Source organism: Fukomys damarensis, unplaced genomic scaffold (assembly GCF_012274545.1).
Source record: "Fukomys damarensis isolate Sample0158 unplaced genomic scaffold, DMR_v1.0_HiC HiC_scaffold_23, whole genome shotgun sequence".
NCBI classification, from domain to species: Eukaryota; Metazoa; Chordata; class Mammalia; order Rodentia; family Bathyergidae; genus Fukomys; species Fukomys damarensis.
Genome location: NW_022900935.1, coordinates 29,923,392 through 29,944,917, shown reverse-complemented (window position 1 = coordinate 29,944,917; position 21,526 = coordinate 29,923,392). Strand labels below are relative to the sequence as shown.

The 21,526-nt window shown below is 36.9% G+C and overlaps 1 protein-coding gene and 1 pseudogene across 2 annotated transcripts in view; one reads left to right on the top strand and one right to left on the bottom strand.

Annotated features, from left to right (window-relative positions):
• Positions 1–21,526, top strand: part of LOC104852551 (epidermal growth factor receptor substrate 15-like) — a 55,891-nt gene that overhangs the window by 22,965 nt on the left and 11,400 nt on the right. For both annotated transcript variants that reach the window (XM_010610300.3, XM_010610299.3), the window contains 6 exons: positions 631–834; positions 1,930–2,046; positions 2,391–2,481; positions 4,889–4,924; positions 6,604–6,740; positions 10,889–10,958. In XM_010610300.3, coding sequence (XP_010608602.1) covers positions 631–834; positions 1,930–2,046; positions 2,391–2,481; positions 4,889–4,924; positions 6,604–6,740; positions 10,889–10,958 — 655 coding nt within the window. The remainder of the gene's footprint in view (positions 1–630; positions 835–1,929; positions 2,047–2,390; positions 2,482–4,888; positions 4,925–6,603; positions 6,741–10,888; positions 10,959–21,526) is intronic.
• On the bottom strand, positions 11,803–11,876 carry LOC117287449 (annotated as a pseudogene).

The window sequence follows — 21,526 nt, the reverse complement described above, 5'->3', positions numbered from 1 at the left end:
ATAATACCTTGCTTTTTAAATATATTACAAATGTACTGAATTCTGCTTTTTGTGTCCCACTATTGTTTACCGAATATAAATTCCTTTGGATAGTGGGGTCAAAAAAAACTGAGTGTCCTTTATTTAATAAGCTTGGCATAGCTTAGGTTTAGAGAATACTTTCTAGGGCTCTAACCCATTAACATAATGCCAGAGATAAGATGGAAGCTCATTTTACCTTTGTCTTCACTTCCCTTTTCCAGTAGGTGTATGAATGGTTCCAAAGCCTTACAGAACCTCCCACACCTTCCTGTGTCTCTGCTTGCTCACACAATATCCCTTCTCACTGTCCTTTCCTTCCATTACCCTTCCCCCCCTTTTCCCCATTTATACCCTAAAGGACTGCCGGTTTGCAGATAACTGAATCAGAATTCCTGGAAATTTCAAAAGATGTACAGAAACATATCCACGTATGCTGTGATTTCAAGATAAGCTACGGGGAAAGATTATTGAATCTTTCCTCTAAATTTTTCTGTATTCTCCTGACCAAGAGTGAATTTATCATTGACCATGTCTAGGGGTATAGCAGTTTTTATATTGTTTATCTTTCTGGTAATAGATTCTGTTTTATATTTCTGCTTTGGTTGACAGATGCAAATGAAGCTGATGGAAATGAAAGATCTGGAAAATCATAATAATCAATTGAATTGGTGCAGTAGCCCACACAGTGTTCTTGTAAATGGTGCAACAGATTATTGTAGCCTCAGCACCAGCAGCAGCGAAGCAGCCAACCTTAATGAACCTGTTGAAGGCCAAAGCAACCTCGAGTCTGAGCCCATACACCAGGAATCGCCAGTGAGTCTATTAACTACAGAAAAAAAGTTTGATGTGAATCAAATTTTTGGCATCATGTCTAATAATAAATATGTTACCAGGCTTCATCTGAGGATGTTTCTGATTTCTTTTTTAAAGAAGATAAAGTAAATATTAATCCAGTAATTTTAACAGTTTTAACTAGTGTTAAAATGTAATTTTACCTGATTTATACTTTAAAGCCTGTTTAAAATATTTTCTATAGAAAAAAACTTTTTTTTCTTTTGAGATGAGATTTCACTGTGTTGCCTAGTCTGATCTTAGACTCCTGGGCTCAAGTGGTCGTCCTCCTGCCTCATCCTCCTATGTTGCTGGGCAATAGTCACTTGTCACTGCAACACAGCTAATAAGTTTTTGAGATTTTTAAGTAGCCAGAGGTATAGATAGCTTGTCTAGCATACAAGGCCCTGGTGTCAATCTTTAGCACCACAAAACAAAAACAAAAAAGCCAGGCATGTTGGCACATGCTGGACTTAGGAGTCTGAGGCAGGAGGATCATGAGTTTGAGACCAGCCTAGGCTTTGTAATGAATTCAAGACTGGCCTGGGCTGTGTAGCAAGACCTCATCTTTAAAAAAAGAAATTGAAGAATTTGAGAGAGCTCAAGAAGCAGTTTAATAAGATTTGAAGTCATTTTCTAACTGGGGATAGCCAAAAGGGAGATGGTTAAAGATGACCTGAAGGCTTCTGGCTTAGTGACTTTAATGCCATTTTCCTTTAAAAAAAAAAAAAATTATAGATATATAGATCTATAGATATCTATATCTATATCTATCTATCTATCTATATATATATATATGGAAGAAATTTAGTAAATCATTATGCTTCTTTTTCTTATTTTTAATACTTCTTTATTTTCCTATGTCACTTTCTTCCACTGAATAGAAAATGATATTTGTATTCTATGTAGTGTTAATATAAGCAGGGCTGAGGGTATTGCTTAATGGTAAAGTGCTTACCTAGCATGATTGAGATCCTGGCTTTGATTCCCAGCATCACCTATGCCAAATAATTGTGTTCGTGTGTGTGTGTGTGTGTGTGTGTGTGTGTGTGTGTGTGTGTGTGTGTGTTTCATTAGGCAAGAAGTACTCCTGAAATACCACCTTCTGATGTGACTGATGAAAATGAAGTTGTGACTGCAGCTGTTAATGAAAAAGTTTGTCCTGAAGTTGATAATGACAGACATGCAAAAGAGGTAAAAATAATTTTGTATGTAAATATTCTTTTTTTTTTGGTTTTTTGAGACAGGGTCTCACTATGTAGTTGAGACTGACCTGGATGGAACTCACTATGTAGTTCAGGCTGATCGCGAACTCACCGCAATCTTCCTGCCTCAGCCTCCCGAGTGATGGGATTACAGGCATGCGCTATATGTAAATATTCTTAGCCCTAATAGCTAAAGTGTTCTCTGTGGCTGCAAAAAGAACTTGTTCATTTTTCAAAGCATGAGTCTGATCTAAATGTTAGATTATCTTACTTTTAAATGTTACTTTTTAAGACTGGTTCCTAAATTTTTTTTCAATTTAAAACTATTTTTAGGAAGATCCGTTTAATGTAGAATCAAGTTCATTGACAGATCCAGTTGCAGATACAAACTTGGATTTTTTCCAGTCCGATCCTTTTGTTGGCAGTAAGTATCTTTTATATAAGTTTACCCAAAAAGGCTTTTTAATGTATAAACTATAAAAATTAGGGCTTCAATTTTGAGAATATACTTCTTACAACAAAAGTACAGGTTAGAGCATTATTTCTTTGGTGTGAGAAACTGAATGTAGAATAAGGGCTGAGATATATAATGGATGTTGGAAACGGGAAGAAAGTGTTAAATGGGAAAGGGAACAAGGTAGGAGGGAGGGAGGAAGAAAGCGACAAGGAAAAAGAAAATAGAAGGGAAAAATGGAAACAAATCTTTTGTACAAAGGGTGGGGAGGGGGCTTGATGAGGGAATGGGATAAAATAAAATTTATTTTTAAAAAGTACAGGTTAAAGTAAGAATTTATATTTTTTAATTTGCTAGTATTTATCCTGCACAAGCAACTAAATCCTAGGACTGAACCTTTGATTGTGCCTTAAGAACCTCTAATTAACAGTATGTTTCTCCTCAAGAAAAGGGACCAAATGAAAGAGATATTATAGACCAGAGATAGCGAACCTTTGAGAGATGAGAGCCTAGACTGCAACCCAAAACTCACTCACTTATTTATCGCAGAATGCCAACACTGCAATTAAACCTGAATACTGACGTTGTAGTTTAGAAAAAACAACTCATACGTTAACATCTTGTCTTAAAAACAACACACATGCCATAGGTTTGCCGCTGTTACAGACCATGACTAGAGATTGAACATACTGCAAATAGCAATGATGATAATGATAAAATGTATAATTTGATAGTTTTAGTATATTCAGTTTTATAATCATCTCTGCAATCTAATTTGGAAACCGTTTTTATCATCCTGTAAGGAAACACAACACCATACTTAATAACAGTAAGCCACTTTACTCTTAACACACAACATTGGACAATTAGTAATTTAAAATAGACGAAATGATTTAAACATTTCTCTAAGGTAAATATACAACTTACCAGTGAGCACATAGAAAGATATTCAGTAACATTATTCAGAAACACAATGAAATACCATTTCATACCTAGTAGGACGGCTGTAAGCAAAAGGTTAGTAATAACAAGTATTGGCAAGGATGTATAGAAATTGCAATCTCTGTAGACTTGTGGTAGGAATGTAAAATGATAAGTCTCTGGAAAAGTCTGTTCCTTCACCAGTTAAATCTAGAGTTACCGTGTGATCTTATATTCAGGAGAAATGAGAACATATCCCACAAAAAATACACACAGTGTTAAGCATCAGATTGTCATGCCCTTTTTATAATTCGGTTGTTTGTCTCTTTGTTGACATACAAGAACTCTACATATTCCAAATATAATTTGCCTGCCAAATATATAGTTTATAGATATTTCATTTGTGTTCTGTGTTCTTGATGTTCTGCTATCAAGTACAAAGTATTTAATTTTGGTTAAGTTCAATTTTTCTACTTTTTTTCTTCCATTATTTGTGCTTCTGGTATCATTTCTTTTTTTTTTTTTTTGGTACCGGGGATCGAACTTGGGTCCTTGCGCTTTCGACTTGCGAGGCAGGCCACCGAAACTGCTGAGCTAAATCCCCAGCCCCTCTGGTATCATTTCTGAGACACTTAATTCAGAGTGACATGGATTTACTCCTGATTTTCTTCTAAGTTTTATAGATTTAGCTGTTACATTTATATCTTTAGTTAACTTTTGTATATGACGTGAGTTACGAATCCTGTCTCAATAGCATTTGTTGAAAAGACGATACTTTTCCTGTTGTGTGTTCTTTGTACTCTTACCAAAAATCAAGTGACCATAAATATAATAACTTACAGCTGGGAATCTAGCTCATTGATTCCAGAGCCTGCTTTGCAAGCACAAGGACCTGAGTTTGATCCCGGGTACAAACAGCAACAACAACAACAAAAAAAAATTTACTTCTGGACTCTTTGGTTCAGATTTTTATTGTTGTGTTTTTTATTTTGCCTCAATGTAACTCAATATCTTCATTGCTGTTACAGTATTACCAATTCAGTAATCTCATAAAAAGTAGACATTTTTTAAGTACAATTTTTGCTGTTGTACCTGTCTTCCCCTCTCTTTGTAACCTTTATTTGTGATCAAGGTAAGTATTGTTGGTTCTATTTCACATTTGCCTCTTTTATAAAGTGGGTTGAGTTCAGCCTTTATTCTTTATTATTTTAAATATCCTGAGTTAGTGGGTCACATTCATAATTTTGCTTTGAGGTGGAGTTACTGAAACTGACTTTAGAACATTTGTTTTGTTGTTTATTTGGTTTTTGAGACAGGGTCTTGCTCTGTAGTCCAGGCATTGAACTCAGAGCTGTCATCCTGCCTCATATAAATTTTATTTTGATTTTGGTTTAAAGTTACCTTTTAGGTAATGCTATAACAGTAAATATTGTTATTTTGATTTCTGCTTATCCAGGTGATCCTTTCAAGGACGATCCTTTTGGGAAAATTGGTCAGTATTTTATAAATTTTCCATCTTGGCTTTAATTTGTTTTTGTTTTTTGTTTTCTGAGACAGGGTCTCACTATGTAGTTGAGTCTGAACTGGAACTCACTATGTAGCCCAGGCTGGCCTCGAACTCACAGTGATCCTCCTGCCTCAGCCTCCCAAGTGCTGGGATCACAGGCGTGCGCCACCACGCCCGGCTTTGGCTTTAATTTGATTGTGCTTATGTGGCAGTTAGGAATGAGACATCACAAGTTGGGAAGTTATAGGAAGTAGGTTTCCTTTTTAGTTTTTAAACTGCTCTAAAACCATAGTGTGATGCTTTCTGTGCCTGGCAGCTTTAAAAAAGGGTGGCAGATTCTTGTGAATTCACATAATAAACTATTAGCTTTACTTTTTTTTGTTGTTGTGTTGGTACTGGAGGTTGAACCCCAGAGCTTCATGCATCCTAGAGAAATGGTCTACCACTCAGCTGCTTGGGAGACGGAGGCAGGAGAATCACAAGTATGGAGAGACCTTGTCTCACAAACAGAAAGCACTCCGTCATTGAGCTGAACCCCAGCCCAAGCATTACTTTTATAAAAAGTAATATTGCTTTCAGTAATATTGATTCTAATTTCTCCTTATTAGCTAACAGGTGAGAATAATCTGTGTATTACTACAGACTTAGAATTTTATTTTTCTAAGATTGCAGTCTACAAGCGAAGGAAAAGGAAACATCTTGAAGAATTAGAAGATGCTGGGCTTTTTTTTTTTTTTTTTTTTTTTTTTTTTTTTTTTTTAATTGTTGTTAATAGGGATTGAACTCAGGACCTTGTGCTTGCCTGGCAGGCACTGTACCACTGAGCTATATCCCTGGCTCAAATGCTGGGCTTTTAAAGATAGTTTTTTCTGAGATTTTTCATTAGAATAAAGCAGATCTTGTGTACTGTTTCGTTTTGCTTCCCAAACTTGTTCCAAAATGAGAAAATTTTTGTTGTGTTTTTTTTTTTTTCTCATTGAATTTATTGGTACATTTTAGGTATACAGTACAGTTACATTCATTATTGGGATCTTGTACCTTTATATGACAGGTCTTGCTTCTCACTTTTTCCCCTTGTCCCTGCCCTCCCTTCACCCCCTCCTGCCCTCCCCATTTACAAACACTCTATTTCCATTTTTTCATTTTCTCATATTTTTTTCTTTTCCCTTATTACCTTTCCCCTACCCTTCCCACTTTCCTACACCTTTAGCCCTTTTCTTCCTATTTCACATTTTTGTTGTTTTCTTTACTTACGGTACAATAGAATACAGGCACTTAAAATTGAATCCCTGGGGCTGAGGGTGTATGTAGTTCAGTGGTAGAAATCTTGCATACATAGCATGTACCAGGCCCTGGGTTTGATCCCCAGGGATATAGATCCCTTGAAGTTATGTGCTAATTTAAAAAAATAAGTTCAGTAAAAGTGAAAGGTTATGTATCTTTTATCAAAATTACAGAGGAATCTGTGAAATAAAAAGATTCTGTAGGGCCAGGGGTTTAGCTCATTGGTGCCGCTGAGGCCTGCCTTAAAAGTGCAAGGATCCGAGTTTGATCCCTGGTACCAAAAAAAAAAAAAGATTCTGTGAATTCAAAATGCCTTCAGGTGATAAGCAATTTAATGGAATAATTTTTTAGTCTTTTACATTTGTGCTTTATTTTTTTAGACCCATTTGGTGGTGATCCTTTCAAAGGTTCAGATCCATTTGCATCTGACTGTTTCTTCAAGCAATCTTCTACTGACCCTTTTGCCACTTCAGGTACTGACCCTTTCAGTACACCCAGCAACAGCAATAATGAATTGGTAAGTAAGAGGATGGAAACTATTAAGTTGAATGGACAATAAGTGGCCTAAGTGAATTTTCTTGAAATACCCAGTGATGAAAGAATCCTCCCTTATATTAGTTCTAATAAGTCATATAAAAATTTCTGTCTCATCAGAACCCATCTAGGTTTTGTTGAAGGCTGGTATTTCATGGTTTGATCACCCACTGGAATTGACTAGAATGACTTAAAATATCAAAAAATAAAATCCATCCTTTAAGGTATCAAATTTGTATCTCATTGGGGACATTAAAAAGAACTAATTGGAAACCCTTAAGCCAGTCTTAATTAAAGTTTTCAGAAATATTTGCTATATTATTAAAAGAATGAAAATGACTTTAAAAGAAACAGCATTGATGCTTTAGAAAAATAAAATCATTTGTGTTATTTTCTAGACATATCTGGAATGTTACTCTTGTAAAGAAGTACACATTACCTACCACTAAATGTCAGGTTCTCTTGAGTGCTACATATATACCTACAATAGTTAATATTCAGTAAACCACATACTGTGATTCAGCTATCAATGAAGTGCTTTGTTAATCTGGAAGCTTTAGGAAAAATACTCTGTACTATGGATATTTGAAAATACTTCAAATAGAGTAATGTAATAAAATATTTCAACAAACCTCTATGTATACACTCAATTTTCATAGTTCTGAATGGTTTAGTTGTTTATTTATCATTTTTGAGGTAGTAGTTTCATGTCTATAAGTAAAAGTACACAGTTAATTGGCAGACATTTGAAATAAAATTTTTGTCTTTTAATATTCTTAGATTAAGAATCTTTCCTTTAGGCCTGGTGTGGTGGTGCATGCCTGTAATCCCAGCACTCGGGAGGCTGAGGCAGGAGAATCTCTGTGAGTTTGAGACCAGCCTGGGCTACACAGTGTGTTCCAGAGCAGTCTGAACTACATAGTGAGACCTAAAAAAAAAAAAAAAAAAAAAAAAAAAAAAAAAAATCTTTCCTTTTTTAAAGAGAAATTCATTGTTTTTGGTAGACAAATTATTTCCTTACTGTATTCAATAAAGAACTACTTGGCCAACAACTGGTATTTTCCATTGATGTAAAACTGGACAGCTATCTCTGTAACTAAATATTTGTGGTTTCCACAGGCTTCTAGATACTTTGTTTTCCTGCAATACTTAGTTTGCACTGTGGACTCGTTTGCCAAATTCTTCTAAAATTAACTACAATTGTAATTGTCCTCTTACCTTATTCTACCCTCTCATTCTTCATTCTGATCATTAAAAAAAATAAGAAAGCCAGATCAACTCTTCCTAATTTAAGAATAACAAATTCCTCTTCTTTTCCCACTGAGATTTTTCTAGCATATGTTCCACTTTTTCTTCTTTTCTCCTGTTTTCAAAAGAAGTACTGTCCTTTCTGACGTCTGTCCATTAAAAACAAAACAAAACCCCAAATTATTAATACAATAATACCAGTAGCTGATCTCTTCTCCATCCACAGATAGTGCTAATTTCTTTTGTGTATGCTTCATTTAATTTATATAATAATCCTGTAGGGTTCATATTACTCCCACTTTTAAGATAAAGTAAATGAGGTTTAAGGAATTTAAGTTAGTAGTGCTGATTCTGTCCAAATATGACTCTCTCCCCAAAATCTTTACAGGTTCTTCAAAGTTTAGCTTCTGTTCTCTCAAGGACATAATTTTAACAGGGCAAAAGCACAAAAACAAACAAATGAAAAACCTGGCCATTTCCTACTAGTATGTAATAGCATTGTGCAGGTGCTAAGTGACCCCCCCCGACAGGGGGCGGTGTTCACTGCCAATGTAAGAGAGAATTTTCGTGATAAATTAGATGACCTTGTAGGAGGATTTTGGAACGTTAGTTCTGTAAAATTTGACCACTTGATGAATTTTAGTTATGAAAACTGCTTTTGCATGCTAAATTGCCTGATTATCAAACTGAACATAACAGAGTTTTATGGCCACTTATTCTCCCATGGACTGCATACTCTGTCTTGTTCCTCTTGCTAACCCAGTGTCCCATTCAGGTTGGTTGCACAGTGTATGGTAAAGGAACAGAAGTTAAAACTGATAACCATTTAGGCTTGTGTGTGTGTGTGTGTGTGTGTGTGTGTGTGTGTGTGTGTGTGTGTGTGTGATGGGAAATCACATCTGCAGGCTCTTGCTGAAAACAAGACATGTTTTTCCTTCTTTAAATCAAGAGATGCAGCAGTAGCGGTTGTGAGCAATTTGTGTCAGTGACTTTCTCAAACCAGGATTTCAACTATGATATTAGGAAACATGGAAGGCTACCTCACTATATAGATAATTTTTCTACTTATTAAATTATTATTTAGCAGAAATAATCTAAGCAGGAGTGCTAGTTTTATAAGATTAACATTGGTAGGCCGGGCGTGGTGGCACACGCCTGTAATCCCAGCACTCAGGAGGCTGAGGCACGAGGATCACTGTGAGTTCGAGACCAGCCTGGGCTACATAGTGAGTTCCAGATCAGTCTCTACATAATGAGACCCTGTCTCAAAAAACCAAAAAATAAAAAATAATAAAAAATAACATTGGTAGTTAAAATAAGTACCATCATTTTATTTCTAAAAATTCCATTAGTACAGTATTTACTTTTTATTAGTAGTTTTAATGGGTTCTCTTTTATAAAGAGTATAAGCTGTAGCTAGCTTTATCCTTCTATTCAGTTAGATTTGTTTTACTTGGAAATTTATAAATTGAGCTCTGGCAATATCCTTTGACATTTGGTTGTAGTACCCAACTTCTTGATTGTTGGAAATAGAACCTGAAATACAGGTGTCATTGATAGTCATGATGAGAATTGGATGGACATATTTGAAAACACTTTTTACACTCATCAGTTAACTGCCTACATGGCATTTTACTAGCCTTTTAAGAGCCTGGTGTCAGAAAAAAATTAATTTATCTTTCTGAATATATTACAGAGGAAGCAAAATTTTTCTTCTATTCTAAAACTCCATAGTGGATGATGGACAAGACTGCAGCCATTTTCCCTAGAATCATGGAATGAATTAAGTTTTGAACTGAGCCACCACTATAATAACAGGCTGGCAAGGCTGTGTATAAAAGGAACCCTTGTACATTTCTGGTGGGAATGTATACTAGTATAACTATCATGGAAATCAGTATGGAGATTCTTCAAAAAACTAAAAATAGAAATTCTACTCAACCCAGCTATTCTTCTTTTAGGCATCTTTCTAAAAGAGTTAAAGACGTCATATTTCTGAGTGTGGTGCTGCTGCACGCCTATAAACCCAGCACTGAGGAGGCTGAGACAGAATATCAAAGCAAGTTCAAGACCATCCTGGGCTACATAATGAGTTCAAGGACTGCCTGAACGGCATAGTGAGACCCTGTTGAAAGAAAGAAAAAGACAGACAGACAGACTATATATTACAGTAATACATGCATACCAGCATTTATAGAAGCTCAATTTATAATAGCTAAATCTTATCAACAGACAAAAGGATAAACAAAATGTGATATTCGTATATAATGGAATACTACTTGGCTATAAAGGATAGATTTAAGTAATTTGTAGAAAAATAGATGCAACTTAAATGAAATAAATCAGACACATAAGCTTAAATACTATATAGTGTCTCTCATATGAGAAATCCAAAATGTAAATAAAATAAAGAACAAAATGACAGATAAAAGGAAACAGGTAGATCTTTTGCCACTGAGCAGGGGACCAAGAGATGGAGGGTAAAGTGAGGGAGATGTGGAAAGAATTGAGATGTCTTCTGTACACCTACCACCTACCTACAAGGAATGTGATCATTGGATTTTTGGAGAGAGGTACATGAAGCCTCCTGAGATGTTGGCAGCATTGTGGGAGATGATTACCTAGGTTTTCACATGACATTTGTTAAACTATACATATTTTATGCACCCTTTGGAATGAGTGTTATATTTTACAGTTTTAAAAGATTTTTAAAAGTGTTATTTCCATTTCGTAAGACTGCAATTTCATAGGATAACATATTTGTTCCTAATGTTTGTGTTCCTTAATTTAGAATTCATAAAGAATATTTTCTTGAGAGTGACAAGTGATATTTCCACCTATGAAATGTTGCTTTTCAGTCATGGATTTGTGTAACTTGTTTAGGTAGAAACATTGAAGCACAATGATCCCTTTGCTCCTGGTGGAACAGTTGTTATTGCAGCAAGTGATTCAGGTAATGTAACCAATTTTACTGATTGTTAATCATTTTTCTTTTCTTTAAACTTTTTTCTCCAAATATTTTTGCCCTGTTCATTATACCCTTAAAATTACTGCATAATCATTCAAAGTATAATCTGCCAGCAATAATAGTGGCAGGTGATTATGTATCACCTTCTACTTTTATTCATTTTCTCATTTGTTGCTCATGTTTAGGATCTTTCTAGAATATATTCTGTATCCAGTGTCTGTAAAACCATAAAGAATTTCTGGCTTTATAAAAGGCGGTGTTGTTTGGCAGCTTCAAGGTCAGCATTCAGCTCAGGGATCTTGGCCTAAGTTGAAATATTCTCAGTGTTATTTTAGCATCCAGTTTTTTTACTCTATAGTGTCTGATTTTTCATTTATTCTTATAATCTTTTAAGTAATATTCCTATTTTAAACATCAGAAAGTGCAGACCAGATAATTAAGTTACTTGATGAAGATTATACAGTTCACTAGATTCAAACTAGGTAAACCAGTTTACTAGATTCAGATTTAGGTCTGTTGGGAGTCAAAGTTTTTTTTCAACTAGGCAACTCTGCTTTTTCCCCACTATTCATTTAAAAGTAAAACACACACAGCTAGCAGTTGGAGAGTAGAAAATTAGAGGAAACTAAGCTCAAGCATGTAAATTCTTGAATATCATGCTCAAAGTGAAATGCTTTTTTTTTCCAGATTGCTGATTGTGACAAATTAAGAATTACAAGCATAGAAAGATTAGTAGAAATTCCTTAATTTGATGAGATTTAGCACAGTGTATTATGTATTTTCAGATTGGAAATTAAGTCCCAACATGAGTAGCAAGAGTGAGAAATGCAAAAGGCAGACATGTAGAAAACAAAATTTAATGTAATTCTACACTTGATCTTAGCCAAAAGGCCGAGAAGCGATAGATTTGATGTAATTCTGGGTATTGATTTAAACAGATGAGAATTCCAAAAGATTCGTAGTAATTATTGCCTTTAAATTTCTTAAAAAATATTTTTCATATCATCATCATCATTAAACTGATGAATTACTATATTGCTAGAGATAATGATTAGAAAGCATGACCTAAGAGAAAGGAAGGTTAATACATTTATAATTAACTCAATTGCCCACACTAAGATTGTGCTAAGTGCCCCAAGAATTAATTAAAGCTGCAAGATTTAGGAAGCGGGATCCACTAAGGGTAAGTGATTTCAAATCCAAACACAGCTTGTGTGATGCACCTTGAAAAAATGGGCTAGGATTATAGTGTGCAGGTATGGACAGAGAGGGTATGTGACACTGACAGAGCAACCTGAACAAGGAGTAGAGGCAAGACATGGTGTGTTCAAGGATACACAGAGATTTTGATCAAGAGCTAGTTTGTAGGTGGAGAAATAGTTACATTAGGTTAAGGCTGAGGTGGTAGTTCGCAGTCTTAGAGTACAAGGTTGCTAATTGCTAATGCCTTTGTTAGTCTTCTCTTAAATTACAGTTCCCAGTTCATTTCCTGTAAAATGATAGAATAAATGAAGTCCAGGAGGCTGCTGGGGGTTTGCTGTTGTGAATGAATTTATGCAGAGTTCAAACACTCAGTGTGCTAAGCATCTTCCTGTACTTAGTCTCATCCTCAAAGCAACCATGTGAGATACTAATTGACATGTTCACAGTGGGGCTGTAATTCATATGTCTCTGCTGCTGGGCAGCTTGAACCACCCGTGGTGTGCACATGACTGTCCCATGCACAACAGTACCACTTGGTATCAACTGCCCCATGTGACAGTCATGCATGTACCACCAGTGGTTCAAGCCAGTGGGAAGATGTTAATATTGTTTATTGTAAAGGTAAAAGAAATCAAACTATGGAAAGAAAATGTACTTTTCACAAAGTTGAAGTCATAGTAGGTAGACCTACACTCCATTGAGGTCTGTGGTTTTCCACTTGCCTTCCTGGTCATTCTTAGTCTCCTTTGCTGTGCTTTCCTCTTTTCCCAATATCTTAATGTTGTGTTATCATAGATCTTAGTTTCTGACCTTTCTTTTCCATTTATTCTCCCTTAGGAAACTTATTTGGTTTCATAACTTCAGTATGCTCAGTTTATACCATTAGCTATATCTCTTTCCTGAGCTCCAAACTTATATATCCAATCACTGGTTTGCGTTTCTACTTGAATATCTGATAGATATATCTAATACCTAATCTTCCTTCACAAACTTGTTTTTCTTGGAACATTCTCCATCTTTGTTCGTGGCAACTTCTTTGTGTGCTTATGTGTTATAGTACTGAGGATTAAACCCAGACTTTTTTCTGTTTGATTTTGTTTTTGAGACAGTCTTGCCAAATTGCTAAATTACCTAGGCCATACTCAAACTTGCAACTTTCTGCCTCAGCCAGTTCTGGGATTACAGCTGTGTGCCACTATGTTTAGCCACCTTCATCTTTATTGTTTTCCAGATTTAAAACCTTTAGAATCATCCTTGGAGTTTTTGTTTGTTATTTTTTGTGTAGGAGTCTATGTTTTGTTTTGTTTTTTTGTGTATGTATAGTACTGGGGATTGAACCAGGGCCTTGTGCATGCTGGTCAAGCACTTATACCCCTGGTACCATCCCTGATTCCTTTTTTTTTTTTTTTCGTAGTTTAGAATTTTGTATTTTATACAACTCATGATTGTTATGATAGTAAACCAGTAATACAATACACCAAATCTATGCCAATTCAGCTTGAATCTTTAGTATAAACACGTTCAACAAAGTCCTTTATATGCAATTTCTTTTCATCCCTGATTCTTTTTCTAGTTCTCTCTTTGAGTTATGTTTAATAAAAGCTTTATAGTGGCCTATTAATATAATACTAATGTTATATTATTAATCCCTTTGCTCACTTTCCTCCGCCACATGGGCCTTCTTGCTCTTCATCAAACTATCCACACAGTGATCTCTAACAAATCTTGGCTCAGATACTATCTTCTCAGTGAAGCTTATTCCAGCCACCACCCTAACATCTACGAGTGCCACTACCCAGCCCAGCACTCCCTAATTATCATTCTTTATTGCTTTTGCTGCTCTTTTGTCTCATTTTGGATGCTATTGGGAATTAAACCCAATGGCCACATCTCTTGCACCTTTTATTTTTTTGGTACCAGAGATCAAACTTGGGTCCTTGCGCTTGCAAGGCAGGCAGTGGAACCACTGAGCTAAATCCCTGGCCCTCTTGTACCTTTTATATTTTTATTTTGAGATAGGGTCTTGCCAAGTTTTCCCAACTGGCCTTGAGTGAATGAATGATCTTCCTGCTTCAGCCTTCCTATAGCTGGACTTGCAGGCATGCAGCACCACTCCAAGCTTCTATTGTCTTTTTTTTTTTTTACTAGTGAGTGCCCATTTTATTACCCATCAACTTGTCCCCAGCCTCCCAACACCATAGCCCGCAAAATCTGGACATTGTCTTTGCCCTGGCCAGTTCTGGCACTCACCCTCAATCTCCACCCCCATCTCCTCTCCTTCACACTCTCCCTTCCCTGGCCCTTCAAAGCAGCACCAGGCCCAGGGACCACACCTTACCTGGGGAAGGGAGGGGAGTCAGAGAGACAGGCAGAAGCTGAGGAAAGAGAAGTGGGAGATGGCCCCAAGCTTCTGGAGCTTGCACCTCAGGAAGGAGCCCACATAGGCAGGGTTGAGGCCAGGGTTGGGGTTGCCAGCAGCAGTTCAGGCAGAGGCTCTTCTCCAGGAGATGCAGGGAAGCCACTCAGGTCTCGGAAAATAATCTCAGTCACTTCCTCCAGCCTGATACCCTAGATAGGGACACTGTCTTAGAAGCCGCTGCTATAGCCACCGCTGGATTTCTCCTGCTCTGGGGAGAGAATGCTACTCTGGCCTTCTATTGCGTTTTTCATTTTGACATACTACTTTCCAGGAGACTGTAAATTCCTTTTTATCTGATGTTTCCTACTACTAAAATTTAAGCTCTGTGAGGAACTAGGACCTTTGTTTTCACTGATACCTTTCAGAAAACTTGCCCCTACCATATAATATTATTGAATAACTGATTGAGTCAACAGGTCTCTTCAAGAGAGCATTTAATAGCCAGTGAATAAGAATCTTTGGGGAGTAGTAAATTTTTTGTTGTTGTTTCTTATTTGGTTATTACTTATTTTTAATTTTGATATAGTGAATTTTTTTATTGCCTGTATTGATATCATAACCAAGAAAACATTGCTGTCCAGGGTCACGGAAATTTTTTGTGTGACTCTTCCCAATTATGTTGCTATCATTTTTTAATAGACTGTGGTATGAAATGATACATTTTGTAAGCCTCATGGTAACCATTGAACAAAAATATATAATCAAAATAATAAGCAAGAGATTAAAGCACCTCACTTAACCACAACAGAAGACTATAAGATAGTAAAAAAGGAGAGAACTAGCTGGGCATAGTGGCATATGCCTGTAGTGCCAGCACTCTGGGATACAGAGGCAGGAAGATCAAAAGTTCAAGCCCCTCCTGGGCAGCTTAGCAAGATCCTGGCTCAAAGTAAAACATTATAAAGGGCTATGGATGTAGCTCAGTGTCAAAGTCCTGGATTCAATACCCAGTACTTAGAGGTGGGAAGAGTACTTAGATTGGGAAGAGAAACTACAGTAAAATTCGAAAATAAAAAACAAGTTACAAAATAGCTGTAGTTTTTAAAGGCAAGAGTGGTGCTGCCACTCATAATCCCAGCCCTCTCAGAATGAAGCTAGAATATTGCAAATTTGAGCCAAGCCTGGGTAACTTAATGAAATCCTATCTCAAAATGAAATTTAAAAAGGGCTGATTGCAGGCATGGTGGTGCACACCTGTAATCCCAGCCCTCAGGAGGCTGAACTAGGAGGATCTCTGTGAGTTCAAAGCCACACAGTGAATTGAAGACCACCCTAAACTACATAGCAAGACCCTGTCTCCAAACAAACAAATAAATAAATAATAAAAAGGCTGAGGATGTAGCTCAGTGAAAAGGCCCTGGCACAGTCTCCAGTGCCACAAACAAAAAGGACAGAATAACAATTTTTTAAAATCCAACTGCATGTTACTTTCAGGAAACTCACTTCACCTCTAAGAATGTGCATAGTCTTTCAGGTAAAGGGATGGAATAATATGTTTCATGCACGTGGAATCCAAAAAAAACAGGAGCAGTCATACTCGTTTGTATCAGATAAAATAGACTTTAAATTGGAAGCAATAAAAATGTATAAAAAGATCAATATATAATAATACAATCAATTCTGCAAGAGGAAATAATAATTGTAAGTATGCACCCAGGATTAGAGTGCCCACGTAAATAAAAGAAATATTAATAGACTTAAAGAGAGACATAGACTCCAGTACAATAATAGTTGGGCACTTTAACACCACACCTTTATCAGTGGACAGAAAATCAAAGCAACAGTTAAATTGCATTTCATACCAATTGGTCTGACAGTGTTGTTCAGTTCCTCTACTTATTTATTGAGCTCTTGTGTATTATTCTGCTCACTAGTGAAAATGAGATGCTTATGTCTCTGGCTTTGTCCTACATGAACATGAGCTTTTTACATATCCATATCTTCAGATCTGGGGAGTTCTTTGGCCATTATTTTTTCAAATAAGCTCCGTTCTCTTCTGAAAATACATAAAGTAGGATAATGCCACAAGATTTTTTTCTCTCCTCAAACTTTCCTACCCTTTTTAGAGTTAGAAGGGACCTTAAACCTTGTATGAGCCAATTTTCATGTCATCTTCCATAAACTAGCTCCTAGGGAGGTCTTCAGAAAGTTGACAGATTCTAGTTGCATAGTTCTAAAGTATCCTTAAGTTTTTAAAAATTGCAATGTAATTAAATTTGTGTACTTCTTTTTTTCTTTGGCTATGCTGGGAATCAAAGGGCCTCATAAATACTAGGCAAGCACTGTACTACGAAGCTACACTCCCAAAATACATTACTTTAACAAATTGGAGTACACCAATGCTTTAGAGTACTATAAGCTGCTCTGAGAGTACAAGGTTCCTGTTGAGAAATGTTTACTATCTTGGATGAATTAGGTTTTCCAGACTCCTTTTGTTCATTTTCTGCCCCCCGCACATCTCTCTCTCTTTCTCTGTCTATCTCTGTCTGTCTCTCTGTCTCTGCTAGGGTGAAGAGCTTTTTCAAATGGAACAGTCAAAATCAAGTACAATGATAAGTTGAACCCCTGACTTTAAATGTTTGTCTTAATCCAGTTTGTTTCAATGTTCTTATTGTCAGTGTGGCAAACATTTTAAATGTGAACATTAAATGAATTTAAAGTTAATATGAAAATACCACATTTTATATACTGGGGTTCCATATAAGGTTTCAGAATCATTATCTAGTCTGACTTCCTGATATTATGGAAGGGAAATTGAGTCACATATCACTGTTTCTGAATTCATGTCTGTTGATCTTTTTAGTTTTATCCCGTCTACCTTTCTACTGTGTAAATAACAATTACAAAATTGTTGGAACCTAAAATTTAGGGAAGGACAAGTATACTAGTATCATAGGGGAAACCATAAAATGGAAAATGTTCAGTAAGGAAATAAAGAGACAGAGCCTTTGCCTGGCATGTACAAGGCCCTGAGTTCAATCCCCAGTACTGGTGGAAAGAAAGGAAGAAAGTATATTAATAACAAACTTTAAAATGATCCATGAGCATATTCTTTAGTGGTGGGGAGGTAACTCTAAACTCCAACCTTATGGGTTCTTATTTGAACAGTAACAAAAATAATTAGGAAAGAAAGTCATGTGAAGTCCACTGGATGGTGACTTTGAAGTTCATTAAGCACAGCAGCTTTTTAGTCCCCTTTATACTGTACTCTAAAAATTAGTGAGTATCCTCAGAGAGCTTTTTGTTTACATAGGTAATATCCATCAGTCTTTATCGTATTGGAAATTAAAAGAGAATATTAAAATACTTATTTTAAAACAGCAGTAGACTGACGTGATGGCAGGTGCCTGTAAAACTGGCTACTCCAGGGGGTAAGACAAAGATAAACTTTATCATGCAAGCCTAACATAATATCCATATTTAAGGACACTGATGAGATGGATGATGACATTAACAAATATGATCTTCTAATATTGTATAACAAAATGTCTCAACATTCAGAAGGCATATACTTCAGTGAACCAATATTTTCTAAAATAATCCATGATTGTTGCTACAAAATCATATATGGATTGAGCTGGGGATTTAGCTCAGTGGTTCCGCCACCTGCCTCACAAGTACAAGGTCCAGAGTTTGAGCTCCAGTAACCCCCAAAACAAAAAATAATATATGGGTTTTTCAATTTTTCTGTTGCTAGGACACAGTATCAAACACCAACTTAAAGGAGAGGTTTAATCTAGCTCATGGTTTCATGGGATTCAGTCCATGCTAGCTGACTCCAGGGCAGAAACATCATGGCAAAGGGTGGCGTGGAGCAAAGCTGCTTAGTTCGTGGTAGCTGGGTAACACAGCAGGGCAAGTGTGGGGAGGAACAGTGGCCAATGACCATACATGGTGCCCAAAGTTATGCCCCCATGGCCTGCCCAGACATAAGGAGAAGTGTGCTTTAGTACTCTGCTAGGTATTTCCTAATTCCATCGAGCTGACATGTCATGCCTCACAGTCACAATGGAGAGGAGATTCATTCAACATGCAAAGTGGATCAGTGGATTTTATGTATGTATGTATGTATGTATGTATGTATGTATGTATGTATGTATGTACTGGGGATCGAACTCCGGTCCTTGCACTTCCAAGGCAGGTGGTGGAACCACTGAGCTAAATCCCTGGCCCCCAATGGATTTTAATGTAAGAGTGTAAAAGGTTCATGGCTATGGTTTCATGTCCCTTTTTTCTAGCAGTACTGAGCATTGGACCCAGGGAGCAATGTACTACATCCCCATCCCCTTTTTATTTTGTATTTTGAGACAAGGTCTTGCTAAATTGCACTTGCTGACCTTAAACTTGTAATCCTCCTGCTTCAGCCTCCCAATTTAGATGGGATTACAGGTGTGCAGCACCACACCTGCCTTTATATACCATATTATAACTGACTTTGAAGACACTAAAACATGTTGAATTTTGGTACAGTAGAAAGAACTCCAAAGACTCTGAAAGGGCTTCTTAAATGGCTTCCCTTTTTCTAAGTATACACCTGCTGCGTGAGGCCAGCTCTTTTTCAATTCACACACTTCAACCAGAAGAAAACAGGGAAGCAGATCGAATGCATTAAGTAGATAAGAGGATCCAGCTGTCTTTTAGTAAACCAGATATTAAAGAACTTCACAGAAGTGTAGAAATAATGCTGTTCTTTTTGGTTATTTTTCTTAAAAAACATTATATTTATATTAATATATAATAGATTTGCTGATTTATTTATGAATGATGGAGTCTCACTATATTGTCCAAGCTGGCCTCACACTCTCCATCCTCCAGCCTTCTGAGTGCTGGGATTACAGGCGTGCACCACCACGCCCGGCTTCCACAGAAGTTTTTAAAATGTATACCTAAGAGTCAAGATTTACTACAATTTATAGTTTTTATTGATTCATCAAGGGCAAGCACTCTTAAGTGCAACCGGCTGTTTTTCCCTTGGTGAATTTTTGACAGTGAAAAATGCAGTCACTACCAAGGAGCATGATGTGTGGCGCATTTACCACCAGTGGTTTTATAACTTTATAACAGTGAGAAAGGTAAGTAACATTTTCATATTATGGAAATAGTTTTGACCGCCAGGCATGGTGGCACACGCCTGTAATCCCAGCACTTGGGAGGCTGAGGCACGAGGATCACTCTGAGTTCGAGACCAGCCTGGGCTACAATAGCGAGTTCCAGGTCAGTCTCAACTACATAGTGAGACCCTGTCTCAAAAAACCAAAAAATAAATAAATAAATAAGATAAGAAATAGCTTTGACCTTACAGAAAGGCTCTTGGGGACTTCCAGGATCCATGGGTCCTACTTTGAGATGACTAATTCAACATATTCTACAAGATTTTCCTAAAAGCCGGGTGTTGTGGTACATGCTTATAATCCCAGTAGTACTCAGGAAGCTGAGGCAGTAGGAATGCCACAAGTTTATGGCCATCCTGGGGTATGTAATGAGTTCAAGGCCAGCCTGAACTACATACATAGCAAGACCCTGACTCAAAAAAATATCCTGTTTTCCTATATTGTGTTGGTCTCTTTCCTTAGGATAGCTTGCCCTAAGATATTCTTTATATTCAAACCAGGAGCCAGAGAGTAATCTCAGTGTACTAGAAAAGATGCTGAAGAGTGGGGTCTTTTTTTTTTTTTTTTTTTTTAGTTTTTAATTTAGTTCAGTGCTTCTGCCTTTTTCACACACTTCCTGTGAAGGCAGGATCCAGTTCTGTGTCTTCATCTACAGGCTGTTTCCTAATGACTCTTAGACCCTGTCCTCTAGTCCTCATTGTTTTCCTGAGCTCCAGGACTCCCTAGAGAAGCAGGCTAAAAACAAAAAACATAGCATGATCTTAAATGTGTAAGGAGAAAAAAACCACAGGAAAAAAGGCTGTTAAATATGCTAAAGAACTGACAAGGGTTATTTATGATAATGAGATTATGGATGACTTTTAAAAATTACGCTTTGTATATTTTTCCAGTGTGTTTATTATGTCTTCTTCTTTGAGAGGAAAGTGTACTAATGAGGTTATATTTGCATTGAAAGTCTAGGTCTGCTAGCTTAGCCTGCATGTGCACAAGAGGGAAGAGTCTCCTCCCAGCAGGGGACTCACATGTGTCACATGGTCTGAACACATTCATGTGCAGTTTCTGGACAGGCCTCTGATTCGCATCAGATGTGATCAGTATCTGAGAAAGTTCTTGCCAAAGTCTTTATTCTCCAATTTGGAAAAGTGTGTTTTGTCATTCTTCTAGGATACATCTTCTCATGGTTTAGACCAGGGCTGACAGTTTATGAGGAAAGTATAGGAAACACTCTAGGAAAGAATATACTCATATCAAAATATCATTTTTCTTATTAATTTCTTCCACAGTATATACTTTACAATATTTCAGTCAGAGCTGGCTGTATTTACCACTTTCTCATTGCTGGGGCAAAATAGCCGACATCCACAACTTAAGAAGTAAAAATTCATTTTGCTCAGTCCGTGGTCAGGTGGCTCCAAGGCAGAACAAGAATGGTGGAAGGGAAAGTTGTTCAACCCAAGGCTGTCAAGAAGCAGAGAGAAAGGAAAAGGGGAGAATCCAGGAATAAGAGTAAACCCTCCAGGTCACACTCCCCAGTGACTCACAGCTTCTGACGAGGCCACCTTACCAGTGGGTGAATCCATTAGAAGAAAGTATAGTGCCCCCTTGACCCAGTCACTTTCCCAAAGCCCCACCCGTGAGACGTGTGACTTTTGGAGGACATTGTAAATCTGAGCCATAACATTGATCTAACTCAGCTCTGTTAGGCCCATATGTGACTTCTTAAGGAAAGCATGAAGCAGATTTTTAGTTCTTCCAGTGAAATGAGCCAAAGGCTCTCTTGCACTTTTTTTTTTTTTTTTTTTTTTTTTTTTTTTTTTTTT